Source organism: Myotis nattereri (assembly GCF_964212035.1).
Source record: "Myotis nattereri genome assembly, chromosome: 4".
Lineage (NCBI taxonomy): Eukaryota > Metazoa > Chordata > Mammalia > Chiroptera > Vespertilionidae > Myotis > Myotis nattereri.
Window position 1 is genome coordinate 79807106 of NC_138079.1, and position 17811 is coordinate 79824916.

Below are 17811 nucleotides of genomic sequence, written 5' to 3' on the forward strand. Positions count from 1 at the left end.
TAACATTTTCTTGATTTTTTTGGTAGTTTTAGCACAATTGCATTTCTACACAATTTTATACTTTATATAAATGAAGTTAATTTTATACTTTACGTAAATAAATCATATTGTAAAAATCCTTCCACAACTTGCTTTTTTCATCAATATTATGATCCTGAGATTTATTCATTTATTGTGGGTAGCTGCAATAATGTGTAGTAATTAATTTTATGGAAAACTACATAATGTTGGAAAAACTAAATATCCACATGCAAAAGAATGAAATTGGATCCTTACCTTAAACCATACACAAAAATTAATTTAATTTTGATGTAGTCCTATTTGTTTATTTTCTCTTTAGTTCCCATTGCCCTAGGAACACTATCAGTGAAGAAATTGTTTCGGCATATGTCTGAGATTTCGCTGCCTGTGGATTCCTCTAGTATTTTTATGGTTTCCTGTCTTATGTTTAAGTCCTTTATCCATTTTGAGTTTATTTTGTGTATGGTGTAAGTTGGTGGTCTAGTTTTATTTTTTTGTGGTCCCACTTCTAGGAATATATCCCAAGAAACTAGAAACACCAATCAGAAAGGATATATGCACCCCTATGTTCATAGCAGCACAATTTACCATAGCTAAGATTTGGAAACAGCCTAAGTGCCCATCAATAGATGAGTGGATTATAAAACTGTGGTACATCTACACAATGGAATACTACGCTGTGGTAAAAAAAGAAGGAATTCTTACCATTTGCAACAGCATGGATGGAACTGGAGGGCATTATGCTAAGTGAAATAAGCCAGTCAGAGAAAGATAACTATCACATGATCTCACTCATTTGTGGAATATAATGAATAACATAAACTGATGGACAGATCCAGAGACAGAGAGGCATCAATCAGACCGTCCAAACCTCAGAGGGAAGGTAGGGGAGGGTGGGGGTAAGGGGGAGAGATCAACCAAAGGACTTATATACTAGCATATAGGCCTAACCAATGGACACAGACAACAGGGGGGTGAAGGCATGAGGGGGGGGGCGGTAGGGGGTAATGTGGGGATACGGACACATATGTAATAACTTAATCAATAAAAAATTAATTTAAAATGAATTAAAGACTTAAAAAACATAAAACTCCTAGAAGAAAACAAAGAGACAAAGCTCCTTGACATTGATCTTGGTCATGATTTTTTGGATATGATACCAAAAACAAATGCAATATAAGCAAACATAAATAAGTGTGACTACATCAAGCCAAAAAGTTTCTGCACGCAAAGGAAATAATCAAAATGAAGAAATAATGCATGAAATGGCAGAAAGTACTTGCAAACTATATATCTGATAAGCATTTAATATTCAAAATATATAAGGAACTCATACAATTCAATAGCCAAAAAACACTCCCCCCCCCCCCCCCAAAAAAACCGATTTAAAAATTGACAAATGGCCTAGCCGGTTTGGCTTAGTATATAGAGTGTCAGCCTGCAGACTGAATGGTCCTGGGTTCTATTTCAGTCAAGGACACATGCCAGGGTTGTGGACTCAATCCCCAGTGTGGGGCATGCAGGAGGCAGCTGATCGATGATTCTCTCTCATCATTGATGTTTCTATCTGTCTCTCCCTCTCACCCTCTGAAATCAATAAGAATATATTTTTAAAAAATTGACAAATAATGTGAATAGACATTTTTCCAAAGAAGGTATACAAATGGTTAACAGATATATGAAAAGATGCTCAACATCGCTAATAATCAGGAAAATACAAATCAAAACCACAATGAGATATCACTTCATACCTGCGAGGATGGCTATTATAAAAAAGACAAGAGATAGCAGGTATTGGCCATGGTGTGGAGAAAAGAGAACCCCTGTGCATTGTTAGTGGCAAAATAAATTGGTGCAGCCACTATGGAATCAGTATGGAGCTCCCTCAAAAAATAAAATAAAACTACCATATGATCCAATAATCCCACTTCTGGTTATCTATTCAAAGGAAATGAAATCAGTATCTCAAAGAGCTATCTGCACTCTGATGCTCAATGAAGCATTATTCACAATAGCCAAGATATGGAAACAACCTAGGTGTCCATTGACAGATAAATTGCTAAAGAATGTGTATGTGTACATACATATAAATACACACAGGAATACTACTCAACCTTTAAAAAAAGAAGAAAATCCTTCCATTTGTGACAACATGGATGGTACATTTTTATTTTAAAAAATGAACCTGCCGAACCGGTTTGGCTCAGTGGATAGAGCATCGGCCTGTGGACTGAAAGGTCCCAGGTTTGATTCTGGTCAAGGACATGTACCTTGGTTGCGGGCACATCTCCAGTAGGAGGTGTGCAGGAGGCGGCTGATTGATGTTTCTCTCTCATTGATGTTTCTGACTCTCTATCCCTCTCCCTTCCTCTCTGTAAAAAATCAATAAAATATATATTTAAAAAAAATGAACCTGTCTTTTGACACAGTGATCCCACTTCTGGGAGTATATCCTAAGAATCCTGAAACACCAATCAGAAAGGATATATGCATCCTTATGTTCATAGCAACATTATTTGCAATAGCCAAGATCTGGAAACAGTCAAGTGTCCATCAGTAGATGAGTGGATAAAAAAAGCTATGGAATAGCCCAGACAGTGTTGTTCAGTGTTTGGGTGTCGACCTATGAACCAGGAGGTCAGGATTTGATTCCCAATCAGGGCACAAACCAGGATTGTGGACACTATCCCCAGTAGAGGGCATGCAGAAGGCAGCTGATCAATGATTCTCTCTCATCATCATCATCATCATATTCTCTCTCTCTCTCTCTCTCTCTCTCTCTCTCTCTCTCTCTCCTTCTCTCCATCTCCCTTCCTCTCTGAAATCAATAAAAATATATTTTCAAAAATAAAAAAATATTTTAAAAAGGCAGTAGTATATTTATACAATGGAATACTATGCAGCCGTACAAAGAAGGAAATCTTACCTTTTGCAACAGCATGGATGGACCTGGAGAGTATTATGCTAAGTGAAATAAGCCAGTCAGAGAAAGACAAATACCATATGATTTCACATGAGGAATCTAATAAACAAAATAAACTGAGGAACAAAATAGGTCCAGAGACATGGATGCATGGAACAGACTGACAGCTATCAGCGGGGAGGGAGAAGGGGGGAACTGGATGAAAGAAAGTGAAGGGATCAGCCAAAGAATATATATGCATAACCCACAGACACAGACTGCAGTGTGTTGATGGCCAGAGGGGAAGAGGGGCAGGGGCTGGGTGGAAGTGGGCAAAGTGTGTATGTGGGGAAGTGGGGACATCTGTAATAGTGTCAACAATAAAAATAAAGTGGGGGGCGGGGAAAGGCATCACCACACCCAAGGTTTTCTCCTGTTATCTTCTATCTGTAGTTTTGTGGTTTACATTTAGGTCTATGATCCATTTTGAGTTAATTTTTTTTAAGAGTGTAAGGTCTGTGTCTAGATGATTCTTCTTTGCATATGACTGCCCCATTGTTCTAGCACCATTGTTGATTGAAGAGACTATTAAAAATATTTTTATTTATTTCAGAGAGGAAGGGAGAGGGAGAGATAGAAACATCAATGATGAGAGAGATTCATTTATCAGCTGCCTTCTGTACTCCCCATACTGGATATTGAGCCCACAACCTGGGCATGTGCCCTTACCAGGAATCCAACCTTGATCTCCTGGTTCATAGGTCGGCGCTCAACCACTGAGCCACACCAGTTGGGCAAGATTGTCTTTTTTCTTTTTTCTTTATTGTTTTCAAGTATTACATATGTCTCCTTTTTCCCCCATTGACCTCTCCCCGGCTGTTCCCACCCCACAACACATGCCCTCTACCCCCTACTGTCTGTGTCCATGGGCTAGAGATTATCTTTAGTCCATAGTATTCCTTTGCTCCTTCATCAAAGCTCAGTTAACTATATTTGTGGGGATCCATTTCTGGGCTCTCCATTTAAAAATTATCTTTTTATTTATTTATTTATTTAGAGAGAGGAAGGGAGGGGAGAGAGAGAAAAAGAGAGGAAACATCAATTTGTTGTTCTACCCATTTATGCATTCATTGGTTGATTTTTGTATGTGCCCTGACTGGAGATCAAACCCAGAATCTTGGCATATTGGGATGATGCTCTAACCAACTGAGCTACTCAGCCAGGGATGGGCTCTCCATTTTGTTCCATTGACCTATTTGTCTGTTCTTTCACCAATACAATACTGTTTTGAATACTGAAGCTGTATAGTAAGCATTGAAGTAGACTGGGGTCAGTCCTCCAACTTTGTTTTTCTCCTTCAATATTGTGTTGGCTACTCTGCATCTTGCCTACTCATATAAACTTTAGAATAAGTTTGTCAATGTCCATAAAATAATTTGCTGGAATTTTTAATTAGAATTGCATTGAATCTATAGATAAAGTAGGGAAAAACTGACATCATGACAATATTAAGTCTTACTATCCACAAATATGAAATATCACTTGATTTATTTAGTTCTTGATTTTGTTCATCAGAGTTTTATAATTTTTCTCATATAGATCTGTATATAGTTTGTTAGCGTTATACCTAAGTATTTCATTTTTGAGGAGGATGCTAATGTCAATGGTATTACGCTTTAAATTTCAAATTCTACTTGTTCATTGTTGGTATGTGAGAAATCAATTGACTTTTATATATTAATCTTGTAACCTGAAACCTTGCTATAATCATTGAATAGGTCCATGAGGGTCTTTTTGTTTGTTGTTGTTCATAAGGGTATTTTTTTTGTGTGTGTGTGTTAATTCTTTCAAGTTTTCTATGTGGACTATCATGTCATTTGCAAAAAAGTCTGAGGAAAAAGAGGCTAGAATGGTGCCAAAGGGCCAGCTCCTGGTGGGGACAGAAGGACCTGGATCCCAGGAGCCACTGCCTCAGGAGGCTGGTAGTGTACCCGCTGACGATGAAACCTCCAGTGAACTGAACCTGTAGCAACTCATGGAAGATGTTGGGGGAAGAGTTGGAACAGAGGGTGAAGCCACAGCATAGAGATGACCAGAGTTCAACATGGCTTCTTTGAGGAGTCCTTTTGTGCTCCTTTGCTCTCTTCCTCTCTTCCTCCGGAACAGGAGGAGAGCCTCTCAGAAGGTACATAGAGCTGGTAAGTGCTGGGGTTAGTCACTGGCTACAAGGTGAATTGACTAAATTAAACCAGTTTATATGTTAACTAAACTGGTTACTGGTTTACTTGGTTTGGTCATCCCTAAGTAGATGCTTCCTTTTGGCTTCTCTCCCTCCTCCTCCATGTCACTAACATCACTGTTTCTGTGGGAGGCCTGTACAGTATAGCAATCTGGGAAGGCAATGACATCTTAGTCCTGGGTGAAGGACATTGAGAAGAGAAGGAGTAAGTTCAAATCCTGGCTCGCCATTTGCTAGCTGTGTGGCCTTGAGAAAAGCACTGAAACCATCCTGGTTCTTCATTTCATGTCTCAAATGAGTACATCCTATGCCATATAGGGTTGCTTATGTTTAAGTGAGGTGATGCATGTAAAGGCTTAAATTGTAAGGGAAGTAGAGTGGTTAGGCTGGAGGGCAGACCTTGGGTTACAGGCTGCCTAACAGTGTTCAGGGACTTGCAGTCATTGAGCAGAAGCACTAGAGGAGGGGTCTTGGGCATGAGCTATGTATTGTAGTTTATTTTTGGCAAGAAGGACAGAAGTTGAAGGTGACATCAATTTTTTTCCTAGATGCATGCAGGCAAATCCTATAGGTGCTTTTATTTTTGTGGGCAAGGGAACGAGACGAAGAGGGAACTGGAGCAGATGGCTATTTTTCTTTGGTCCTTGGTGGCCTTCGACCCCTGCTGGCTTCTGAGTCATCGGTGTCCGGCTGGGATTGTTATGGGAAGTGATGATCCTTCTGTGCAGCTTACTCTAAGGAGGTCGTCACTCAGTCACACTCCTTAGGTCCTTAACATAGAGTATAGGGTCTCTTCCTGGGGGCTCTCATGGAGAAGGTGGCTAGGAGGTGCTGTCGGTGAGGGTGAGGTTGAGTTGGAGAGGGTAAGGGAGGCATAGAGGATGCCGTCAACCTGTGTGAGAACAGAAAGAGAAGGGGGTTAGAAGTGGAGGGGGAGCTGACCCCATCTTACATCAGTGATCTCATACCTGAGTGCCCTGCTGATACCACAGTCCCTCTATTCTTTCCACCCCTACTTCTCCAAGCTTCTCTCTAATTCTTTCAGGCTCTAGTCTGAGCTACTTACTTTTGGGTCCGGCTTGGAGTCTCTAGAAAAAAATAAAAATGTTCCAGGATCAGAGGCATGGCACCCAAGGTAGAGAAATGGGCAGAGGGCTCAGTAGTGCGGTCATCTGCTAGGTCAGGACCAGGGTCCATGGGAGGGATGGGTGAGGCATGGGAAAGAGGAAAACGCTGAGGGGCACATGTGTGGGGAGAGAGTGTGTAAGGAAGAAGGAAGGGCCAAGGTGGAGAGTGGGAAGTGATGGTGGTAGAACTGACCTTTATGCCCCATGTTCTCGTGCTTCTCCTCAGTGTGACGGAAGGATCCCCTGCGTGGGAAGGAAAGGGTGGGAATTGTGTCAGAGGCTGGGCAGAAAGGAGTCAAAACCTGCATCAGGCTGGTTCTCTTCGTGGCTCTGCGACCTGCTTGGACCTACTCAGAAGATGTAGGCAATGGTGTGAGGCTCTCAGAAGGAGGCTGCCTGGAAGAGCTTTGAGAGGCAGTGTGTGGTGTAGCCCAGGAGAGGCCCCTGAGTGCACCCGAAGGAGGGCTGTTCTAGGGAACCGCTGTTGTAGGAAGGGGCACAGGAGGAGAAACCAGGGGGGTGAATTCCTGTCCTCACTGCCTCGGTTAAAACTGAGAAGGGAAACCAGCGACGCTCATCTCACAGCCTCTGGGCGGGTGCTCAGGCCTCGGTCCCCAGGAGGAGACGCCATCCTGGGATGGGTGAGTAAGGCAGCTGGCAAAAGTCAGGGAGGGAGAGAGGGTGAGAGGGGGGTTAGGGAAGGGAAAGTGTAGAAATGGGAAGAAGGATGGAGAAAAGGAAACTGGTGGGAGGGTGAGGAGGACCAGGGCTCAGGGCAGGAAGGAGATCCCAGCACAGAGGAGAGGAGGCCAGGCTGGGGGCTGAGGGGGGAAGGTGCTCTGAGAAAAGGCAGACGGCAGAGGTGATGGAGGCAGATGATTCTTGTGGTTCCTTTGAGCACCTCCCCAGGGAAAAAGGAAGAAAGTACTATGAGCAAAAAGAGGAAAAATGTGGGAAAGGTAGATGTGTTCCAGAAGGATGATGTCCAAGATGGAAAGAAAATAGAATGAACAGAAGGAAAAACTTAGGAAGAGGGACAAAGAAGGTGAAAAGAGGATACCAGAGAAAGAGAAAAGGGAGACATTCTGGGAAAGAATCAGAGAAAGTAATTAGATCCTCTGTTCTTAGTAGGAGAAGTGCTGACCTGTTATGGAACATAAGAAAACGTGGATGGGAAAGTCGAGGATGAGAGCAGCTGTGAAAGGATTTCTAGCGCTGTTCTCAGAAGGAGCTTCCTGTTTCCTAAGTCACCCCCCGCCCCCCCGGAACCCCTATGTCTCACTTTGAAGACAAACACTCACCTAGCTGGGGCTCTGGTTTGGTTCACAGACCTGTAGAGGAACCAACAGCATGTCAGTGTGCCTTCCATGAACAGCATCTCTTCTCCTGCCTTTCTGCCTCATCCTACTCTGAGAGCATCCTAGGATAAACCAGGGCAGCAAAGCAGCTCTGCTGAAACCTCTGTTGGAAGGGCCTAGGACTCAGAGTGGCACCAGCTGGCATCCTGAGGCTGCCCACACCTCTCCTGCTTTTGTCCTCAACACCAAGTCAGGAGAGCAGCTCTTCTCTGCACCCTGTGCCCCCTTCACCCTGCCCTCTCTCCCTAACGTTCCCTCTGCTTCCTTCCTCTTTCCTTCAACTCCTTGCAATCCCTCAACCTTCTCCTTCCACTGCTGAGCCTGGCCCACCTTCCCTCCCCTTCCCCCCCTCAGGCACCATCGCTCCTCCTGCTGTGACAAACCAGCTTCTTCTGCTTTCCTTTGAGTGGTGGCTGTTTCTCTCTCCTACCTCTGAACCTCAGGGCTGGGATCGGCGTTTACACTGCAGCCTGTTCCTCTCTTCCACCGAGGACTCTGTTGTTCCTCCCCACCTCCCTGCACTCTCCCCCCCAACCTCCTTCTCAAGTCTCTCCACAGCATTTCCCAAGCATTTGGCCCCAGTTCACACACACCCTCTCCACCACTGCCCACCTTCCTGTGAGGTCTCATCATCCACAGGGACAATCCTCTCAGGCACTGGACTCACCCATCCCCCAACTCCAGTGACCTCCACTCCACTCTGGACATTATATTTTTTAATCACTGGGAATGAAAACTCTGAAATATTAAATGCTAATATTATTTTGGTGCAAATGATAAGGTAAGGAGATAATGTTATTTTTCTCAAATGGCTATGCAATTGTTCTAATAATATGTATTGATTATACATGCTACCTTTTAACCTACTAAATTTCTGCATATATTTGGGTCTACTAGTACTTTTATCCTGCTTATATTTGAATTTTTTCTTTTCTTCCATTACTTTATCTTTTATATGCTAGCATTGCATCACTTTAATTATTGTAGCTTAATAATTATAAGTGCTGATGCTCATCTAGTTGAAGAATCATTTTTCTCCCTGAACCATGGTCTTTGACCGTTTATGTTCCCTAATTCACTTGGTAGTTTCATCACAGCCTGTTCACCCAAGTTGTAAACATGGGACTCTGGCTCCCTCACACCTACCTCAACCCAACCCCCACATCTTACTTGTTCCTTCTTAACCTTTCCCAAGATCTGTGGCTCTCTTTCCACTCAAGCTGGCACTGCATTGGACTGGATGGGGAAGTCTAATGCCCTGATCCCTCCACTGCAGACTGGATGTATCTGCAGTACCAAGTGAGGTTGCCATCTGGCTGCTTCACATTGCCTTTGGGATCTAAGGCTTTTGGATGTGATTTACAAGGTCCTCTTTCCCCATCTCCTGCCTCCTCCACAGCACTGAGCTACTTACAGTTCCACAAATGGTTTCCTTCTCCTGAAAGAACAGTGACCTCTACACCATCCTTGCCACTTGCCTGGCTAATTCTTTTTTATTCTTTGAGACTTTTTTGCAGGTGTCACTTCCTCTGGGAAGTCCTCCTTGGTTACCCCCTCCTTTATCGCAACTACTTCAGCTCTTTCCAAATGAAGCAATAAGCCCTTCAGGCAACTGGCCCTACCCCTCCCCTCCCCAATTAGTTCCATGAAAGGATCTCTGCTTTGTTTACTTTTGTATCTCTAATTACAAGTCAGGCCCTAGAAAACAGGTACCCCACCAATGCTCGCTGAGCTCAGTCAACTTCCTGTTTCTTCTTCTCTCTAAATTTTTCATAGCAGACCCTCCCCTCTCCATGAACAAAAAGGTGAGGACTGATGAGAAATGATTAAGTCAAGAAAAGTTGTGGAGAGGGGCTGGTTTAGAGCCATGATTTTCAAACTTGATCACTCCCAGACAGCACTTGAGGAGATCATTGACAACGATTCCCAAGACTAGACCTCATCCCAGCAGGGATCTGCAATCATCCTGGTGCAGGTGATTATGGGAAGCCTGGGGAGAGAGGAGGGTTCTGGACCACTCACCTTTGCTTCTCTTCCACCTGAGGTAGACCATCAGTCCTAAAATTGCAATTTTGAGCACAGTGCTGGCCGCTGCCATGCTGACCACAACTTCCTTACTCAAGGGCCAAAACCCTGATCTCCCTTTGCTCCCTGGGATACCGAGGCCATCTGTGGTGGTGGTGCTGGTGCTGGTGGGGTCCTTGGTGGTTTTCTCGGTGGCTGAGAAGACATGAGAAATAAGCAAATTCTTTCTTAGGGGATTGGAGTATCTGAGTGAAACTGTCACATCCTGTTCCCTAGTTTGGGGAACACTGGGGGTGGGGAGCAACCATCTGAAGCTCTCACACCAGGGGAGGAGTAACAAGGTGAAATGCTGAAGGCTTATCACATACATCATTCAGTTCAAATCCTGAATCTACCACCGATCAGTGGTGTATTTCATCACCTACAAATAGGGATAACTAGATCACAGGACTTAAAAAACCCATTTATTGTGGTCAAAGACACATAACATAACATTTATCATTTTAACCATGTTTAAGTCAATGTAGTGGCAGTAAGTACATTTACATTGTTGTGTAACTCTCACCACCATACACTTCTTTCTAAAATAAAACTCATCCCATTTGAACAACTCCCCATTCTCTCCTTCCTCAGCCTCTGACAACCACTATTCCACTTCCAGTTTTTATGAATCTGACTATTCTAGACACCTCATATAAGTGGAATTTCCCAGTATTTGCCCTGGAGACAGGAAAACCCATGTTTAAGATTCCATGCCCCACTAAGTAATATAGGAAGAACTATTAGTGCAACACACCCCATATTGGGTTAAAAATAGGTCAGGATAACAAGATGATTCAGTCAATAGGTGAGGTAAGAGGCTAGTGGTTCAGAGAGTAGGCTCTGAGGTTACATTGGGTTCAAAACCCATTGGCACTAGTGGGAATTTGGGCCAGTGTTTAGGCTCTGCAAGCCTCAGTTTCCTCATCTGTAACATAAAGATGATAGCAGTACCTACTGTGATTGTGGGGTCATGGTGCAGACTCACTAGGGCAATGCATACCAAGGATTCAGCCAGACACAGTGCACAGTAAGCAGGAACTGCCCTTATTGCTGTTGCAGAGGGGCCTCTAACAACCAGGACAGAAGAGCAGGAGCAGGATGGAGAAGGGGACAACATAGGGGCTCCCATGTTGGGGGGCGGGGGGTGGGTGGAGCCCTGAGAGAGGCAAGGAAGGTAAAGAGGATTAAGACAGGAAGAGGGAGATGGAGGAGAATAAAGAAATGGGACTGGGGAGGGAGCATTGAGGGCCATGTTCTGGGGAGCAGAGTGAAAAAAGGAAGCAGAGAAATTGGGACAACAGGTGCTGGGGTGTTACCAGGGGTGGAGGGAGGGTGGGAATTCCTTGGGCCACTATGGGGCCCCTCCTGTGTGTGTCAGGCTGAGCTCATGGCTGTGGGGGGACACAGACGTGGGGCTAGCTGGGGCTCCACCTGCAGACACAGGACAAAGGAAAGCCAGGCCACACCCTGTAAAAGTCAAGTCCGCCTGGAGGACATGGGGTGAAGGCAGGAGGCAGGGCTGGAGCCCCAACTTGGAGCAAGAAGGAGGATAACCGGGGAGCCTGGAAGGTCTGAAGCCTGGGGATGGGGTGGGGCTGGATCTACGGGGCAGTGAGGGAGGGGCAAGGAAGGCAGCCCACGTTTGGGGAGATTACGGTGAAAAAGGTAAAGCTGGCAGAGGCTGGGAAGCAGCCAGGGGCAGGGAGAGGAGTTTGAGAGAAAGGTCAGGAAGAGAGGCGCCTGGACCGGTCCTGGGGGCCGAGGGCACCAGTGGCCGGGGCAGCGGGACTCACCTCTGGTGATGATGAGTTTGGTCCCTGTGATGGACTGCCACACCTGCTCGCCTTCGTTCCGTGTGGTCAACTGGACTCGGCAGAAGTAGCTACATTCATCCTCTCTCCGCAGGTTGGAGATTCGGAGGGAGCCGTTCCTCTGGCCCTTTGTCCAGTTCAGGGAGAGGCGGTTTTTAAAATCCTCATGGGTGAACGGCGGGATTGTGTTGAAGATGAACTCTCCATGGTACTGTTTCCATCTCCAGGATATACGCACGTTGGGGTGACTGGCTAACTCCCCGGAGTAACAGAAGGAGAAGGGGATGTGGATGGAGCCACCCTCAGGGGCTGAGAGGTGCTCTGGTTGGTGGACGGCATAATCCAGGTTTGAAGTGCATTCTGCTGAGCCACCTGGAGGAGGGGGGGAGAGGGAGGGACTTGAAGCCACTTGGAGGGACCGAGAAGATAACCCCCGACCATCTGGCACCCTCACCCACGGACGGAAGTGTGGCAGAGAATAGGACTGGCCCTCTGGCTGGGCGTCCCCTCTCCAGGGGGCGTAGAAAGGAGGGTGAGGGATGTGGGGGACCCAGCACTGTGGGACCAGCCCAGCCTATTGCTTGTTGCAGGTGGGAAGCCTGTTTGGCCACAGCCCCTCCCTGGGGCTCCCCTGGGGCCCTGGTCAGAGCCAGGGGGTCCTGGCCACTCACCAGCCTGCAGAGCTGCTGGCGGCAGCAGGGGCAGCAGCAGGAGCAGCAGCAGGGGCAGACCCATCGCCTCGCTCTCCGCTCTCCTCGGAGGATGAGAAAACAAGCAGAGCCTCGAGGCCAGAGGGGAGGCTCTGTGGAGGGGCTGTCTCAAGCTAATCTGACCACCGGAGAGGCAGGACCAGGCTCCTTCTGAGGACTGGAAGGTGGGAGCCCTCCCCAAACATGCCTGCCCAGGATGGGCAGCACTTCCGTTTACAATCTGGCTTCTTCTTTTCTGATATTGCCAAAGAGCTTCCCCTGTGGCCAGTGACCAAGAGCCATGATATCGGCCCCCCAGTCCCCACCTTCATGCTGATGGGAGTGGTCCTGACCTGGCTGCCTGGGGCCTCTCCCCTCCCACCTCAACGCCCTGTCTCTGCAGGGGCTTTCCCATCTCCTTAGGAGTCAGTCCCGTCTCTGTCTCTCCCTCGCTCTCCTTTTCCCTGCTTCTCTGAGTGCCTCTCAGCCTCTGTTTCTCTCATTGCAGGGGAAGGGGCAGCAGCAGGACCAGCTCAGGCTCTTTCAAGAGAGGAAAGGCAGCCAGGAGTCTGTCCAGCTACAGCCCCTGGAAAAGGAGGCGGGAGGTGCTGGTGGAGATGCCCCCAGCCCCAGCCCCAGCCCCAGCCCCAGCCCAGGTGCATCCAGCTGGCTCTTGGCCCCTCGCCCTGCCCTGTAGTTCACAGGCAGAAACAAGACCCACAGGCCCCATTCTGTTCCCTCTGCATCTCACACCCGCGCTGGGATAAGAGGTGAGTGTGGTCTGGCCCTTCCATCTCCCCAGAGAGTGGCTTTCTGGAGGCCGTGCCTTCACCCACAGAATTCAAGTGTGGATCTGCAGGGCCCTCTGTTCTCACCCTTCACTATGAGACAACCAAGGCTCGGAGAGGGTGTGCCCAAGTCCGTGACTCTCAAGTGGTGGGTCCAGGACTGGAACTCCGCTCTTGCTGAATCCACAGAGCCTTCTGGATGCTTCCACCTGGCTGCACCACACAGTCTCCAGGCCTCAGCACCGCAGAGCTCTGAGGGCTGAGCCGCAGGAGGCTGTATTTTTATAACGCTCCTTAGATGGTCCCATCCACCGCGGTGGGAGCCCTGGCTAATCCAGAGTCTTCCCTGGACAGAGGGGCTTAAGGCTCAGAGCAGTAATGGGTCACCCCAGCGACAGTCCTGGGACCATCCCTAATGGAGGGCACTGCCCGCCTGTGACGTGGTGAACGGGGTGAGAGGTTGGGAACTGGGACCTTTGGTGACTCACAGGAGGCTCTGCCCATTGCCTCCCGGAATGAGGTTGCCATCAACTTACTGAGTAGACTGTGGGAGTGGGTGGACATGATTTTATCAGAGGAAGTGGCCTTGGCCTTCTGGAGATGGAAGCAGCAGACAGACTTCCTTCCTGCCTTTATTTATTTATTTATTTATTTATTTATTTATTTATTTTAAATGTTTTTATTGATTGCAGAGGGGAAGGGAGAGGGAGAGAGAGAGAGATACATCAATGATGAGAGAGAATCATTGATTGGCTGCCTCCTGCATGCCCCACACTGGAGATCGAGCCTGCAACCCGGGCATGTGCCCTGACTGGGAAATGAAACATGACCTCCTGGTTCGTAGGTCGATGCTCAACCACTGAGCCACGGGGGCCAGGCCTGACTTCCTTTTTAATCATTTTCTTCCCCAATCCTAACAGGTTTCTTCTACACTTCTCCACAGTCAGCAAGGCAGTCCCCGCCTATCTCTGTATCTGCTTTCTTTTACCCCCTCTCCAAGGCCTGAGAAGAAATGTTTCCGGTTTTTGAGTCAGGCACTAAACATCCTCTTATCTGAGTCAGGCAGTAAACATCCTCTTATCTGAGTCAGGCAGTAAACATCCATTGCCTCATTTCAGCTCTGCAGCATTCTGTGGAGGGTGTATTGCTATCTTCACTTTACCCACAGGGATGTTGAAGCATCTTCACTCTGTTGACGAACTCCTTGTTTCTTCTTTCTTGTTCCTTCTACCTGCTGTAATTTAATTTAGTCCATCTCAAAACTTTTCTCTTGTCACCCATATGCCTGAAGGGGCAAAGAGAGGGAACAGTTATCAGCACCTAGAATAAATGCCCCTAGGTGCAGGGAGAGGGCCTTTGGCGGAGGCAAATAGCAACGCAGGGTAATTCAATAGGGAGAGGATCTCCTCCCCTTTGTCAGCAGATGTCTCCCATGGGCAGGTCCCAGTGGGCAACCAGAGGGCAAAGGCCCTGGGTTATGTGGTCAACAGGAATCAGCTGTCATGCAGGGTGGAGAAGGTCGAAGAGTGGATTTAGGGGGATGAGGAACAAGTGGATAATCTAACATTCCATTCGTTGCATTCTCTGTCATTAAAAAAATTAATAAACTTTTAAAGACAAGGTTTTTTTTAAAAAATATATTTTTATTGATTTTTTACAGAGAGGAAGGGAGAGAGATAGAGAGTTAGAAACATCGATGAGAGAGAAACATCGATCTGCTGCCTCCTGCACATCTCCTACTGGGGATATGCCCGCAACCCAGGCACATGCCCTTGACCGGAATCGAACCTGGGACCTTTCAGTCCGCAGGCCAACGCTCTATCCACTGAGCCAAACCGGTTTCGGCAAAGACAAGTTTTAGGTTGAACTGAAAGTACAGTGAGTTTTGAGTAGGAGAATTAATGTGCCCTGATAAAAGCTCTTTCATGGTGTCCTATTATGTGACACCTTTGAAACCATGGCCTTCAATGTCATGCTTGTTCCACTTTCCCTGACCTCTCTCTCCACCCTTCCCCTTGCTCTCTAGGTGCAACCATCCCTTCCACCACAAGACACTAGTCCAGGGGTAGGCAACCCCTGGCACGCGTGCCAAACATGGCACACCAGTAACTTTTGCTGGCACCAAGCCAAACCGGTCAGGGCAGATTTGACTATTTTTACCCACCACATATTTCTTTACAAAAACAGACCTGGAAAATTCCATTAGGAAAATCGAAGCAGGGTTCATGAATGTGCTTGCTGACAATCAGTTTGTTAAATCATAAACTAGCTCAGCAAAGTATTTTGTGCCAAAGCAATCTCAGCAGTCCTCATAATTATATCGCTTCCCACTTAAACTCTTCCCCAAGTAAAATGTACATTTATTTGACAAGTTAATCAATACTTGAATGGAAGACATTTTGACAATGTCATTATGTTCAGTGTTTATACCTGCCTTGAGTGCTTGTTCACAAGGGGGAAAGAGTTCCTAATATTTTTATAACTTATCTTCTCATTATCCCAAATAATTTGCTATTATACCATATGAGGTAGAATCTCCCTACACTCCTATCTCAATTGAGGGGAGAAAAATACATAAGAAATTCGTGAAAATAACTAGTTTATGAAAATGCTTGTTTTTAGGAAAGTTGGGATTTTTAAAAAATGGCACAGGATTGGGAGTTAAAATATCTGGGAGACAAAAGCTCTTGGCTCAGTTTTGACACTAACTCTTTGGCCTCATGCAGGTAACTTCTCATCTAGGTCTTCAGCAACCTCCTCTGTAAAGTGAAGAATTTGAATGATCCTACATTCCTTTCTCTGTCTAAACATTCTCTAACACTGAGTTTATGAGTTTCTTTGGGTTATGGTCAGAACTCTACAGAGTTCAGACAAAGGTAACAAATTTTAAGACAGCAGGAGTTATTTTTGCATGGCCAGTAAGCCTTTTAAAACCCGAGTCTTCAAATTGAGCTACCTTCATAACCCTCTTCTTAAATTTAAATATTGTTTCCTGTCCTTTCTACTTTCTTATGTTTCTCCACCACCTCCCTACACACACACACACACACACACACACACACCCCCCAAAAACCCCAAACAAACAAAAAACCCCAGAAAAAACCCCACCCTCTTGTGTTTTCTTCCTTTTGAATTCTTGAAAGACAGCATATAATCACATGTTTTTCTTTGGCTGCCTCTTGTCACCCCATTTCCACTGTTTGAGCTTTTCTCCAAGTAGGTAGATGCAGGCAGTAAAGATGTAGTTGAGAGAGAAGGCTGCTAGACCCACTGGGCTGAGTTTGGCAAACACAGGATACACCCACGTACCAGTCTCAGAGTAGATCCATAGGACCCTGTTAATGTAAGGAAGACTGGCAGCAGCCAACAAGGTGAGGCCTTTCTTCTTCAATAGATAGCAGTGTGGCCTGAAGATGACTTCAACCAGGGAGAAGGGGAGTGTGAACGTGTGCATGGCATGATTAAGCCACACTGGAAAGATATCATCTAGGGCCGTAGGGTAAATGAGTTCTCCATCGTAGAGAAAGAGGATCCAGAAGGACAAAAACACAAATGTGGATACAGGAAAAGCCAGTGCGGTGAAAAGCAGGTCTCTGAAGGCAGTTATTAACTTAATGTCTTTTTTCCCTTTAATTCTCTTCAGCACATCTTCCAGGCAGGCGACCCCATAGAAAATGACCTGCAAAAACAGATTAAGGAATGTCAAGTACTTCTACTGTCCACCATTTAGAAAGATTTTGGACATCTGCTTATTCCTTTCTTTTTGTGAGATGTGATAATTGAGGAAAATATACCAGATCAAGACAAGGAAGTGGTATGCACGTGTAGAAGTCCTCGTCATGGCTCACTCTGACCAGGAAGCTGTGAACGTCTGAAGTGGCTTTGGTCTGGCGTCCTTGTGCCGGGTAAGGGCTGAAGTCTGCAGCAGGCAGGGGGGCGGCGAGGCAAGGAGCCCTTGGTTCTTGTCTTCTTGAGGGAAAGATTTCAATCAAGAGACAAAGTGTTGAAAAGCAACCAAGAATTTATTGACCACAGCAAAAGTATATTTAGGACAGCAAGACAAGGAAGGGCATGGACGAAGCAATAGGAGAGCCTAGGCTGGACAGCCTTAGCTCACTGGGAAGTAGAGAATGGGGGCCTTGGAGACAGGTCCAAGGGGTTAGCCCTGGACAAGATGCTGCTGCCCATTGCTCCCTTGGTTGCAAGTCTCATAGAGTCCCTTAGAGGTTAGGGGATGCATGCCTGTGGGAGAAGGAGAGAGGGAAGGGAATGGCACTGGAGTGCTCCCTGGAGAGGGAGAGAAAAAGAGAGAGAGAGAGAGAGAGGACCCATTTTTGCCTTTTAAATGCAAAGGTAAAAACTGTGAATAAATAGCAAAAAGGTTTCTTTTGTTCTTATGAAAGAACTCTGTAAAAACCGGAAGCTGACGCAGGTTCAAGTTCTTAAGACCCAAGCTGTGAAGATGTGGATGTGACTGAGACACATTGTGCCATATTAAGGTAAAATAACTCCCATAAGGAGGGCAGGGAGAGTGGGAAGGTAAGCTGGTACGTATGTATCTCACCTTTATTCTTTAGCATTATTTCACCAGCGAGGCTAAAACTTTACAAATTGCTATAATGCAGTGTTTTTTTTTCTTTTACATTTGAATTTATTTATTTATTTATTTATTTTTTAAGCAAAAACAGAAATATATCATTGGGAAAGTGTATCAAATGACTAACCCAAGAAAGACCCTCTTTTATTTTTTAAATTGAATTAACAATTATCAAATAACATTGTTACTTCCAGGTCTACCACACAATGACC

At 46.0% G+C, this 17811-nt stretch overlaps 1 protein-coding gene and 1 pseudogene across 2 annotated transcripts; both read right to left on the reverse strand.

The window, feature by feature from the left end:
- Nucleotides 1-5638: 5638 nt before the first annotated feature.
- LOC308518531 (paired immunoglobulin-like type 2 receptor beta) lies at nucleotides 5639-12260 on the reverse strand (the record flags this gene model as incomplete). The annotated part of the gene is made up of 7 exons (XM_081090269.1): nucleotides 5639-6054; nucleotides 6229-6250; nucleotides 6483-6532; nucleotides 7591-7620; nucleotides 9670-9867; nucleotides 11508-11897; nucleotides 12197-12260. The coding sequence occupies 4 exons, from the start codon at nucleotides 12258-12260 to the stop codon at nucleotides 7613-7615; spliced, it is 660 nt and encodes a 219-aa protein (XP_080946395.1). The 3' UTR covers nucleotides 5639-6054; nucleotides 6229-6250; nucleotides 6483-6532; nucleotides 7591-7612.
- Nucleotides 12261-16156: 3896 nt separating this feature from the next.
- On the reverse strand, nucleotides 16157-16852 carry LOC308518532 (androgen-dependent TFPI-regulating protein-like; annotated as a pseudogene). Its single transcript has one exon. The product of its transcript is annotated as an androgen-dependent TFPI-regulating protein-like (transcript).
- Between the last annotated feature and the right edge of the window lie 959 nt (nucleotides 16853-17811).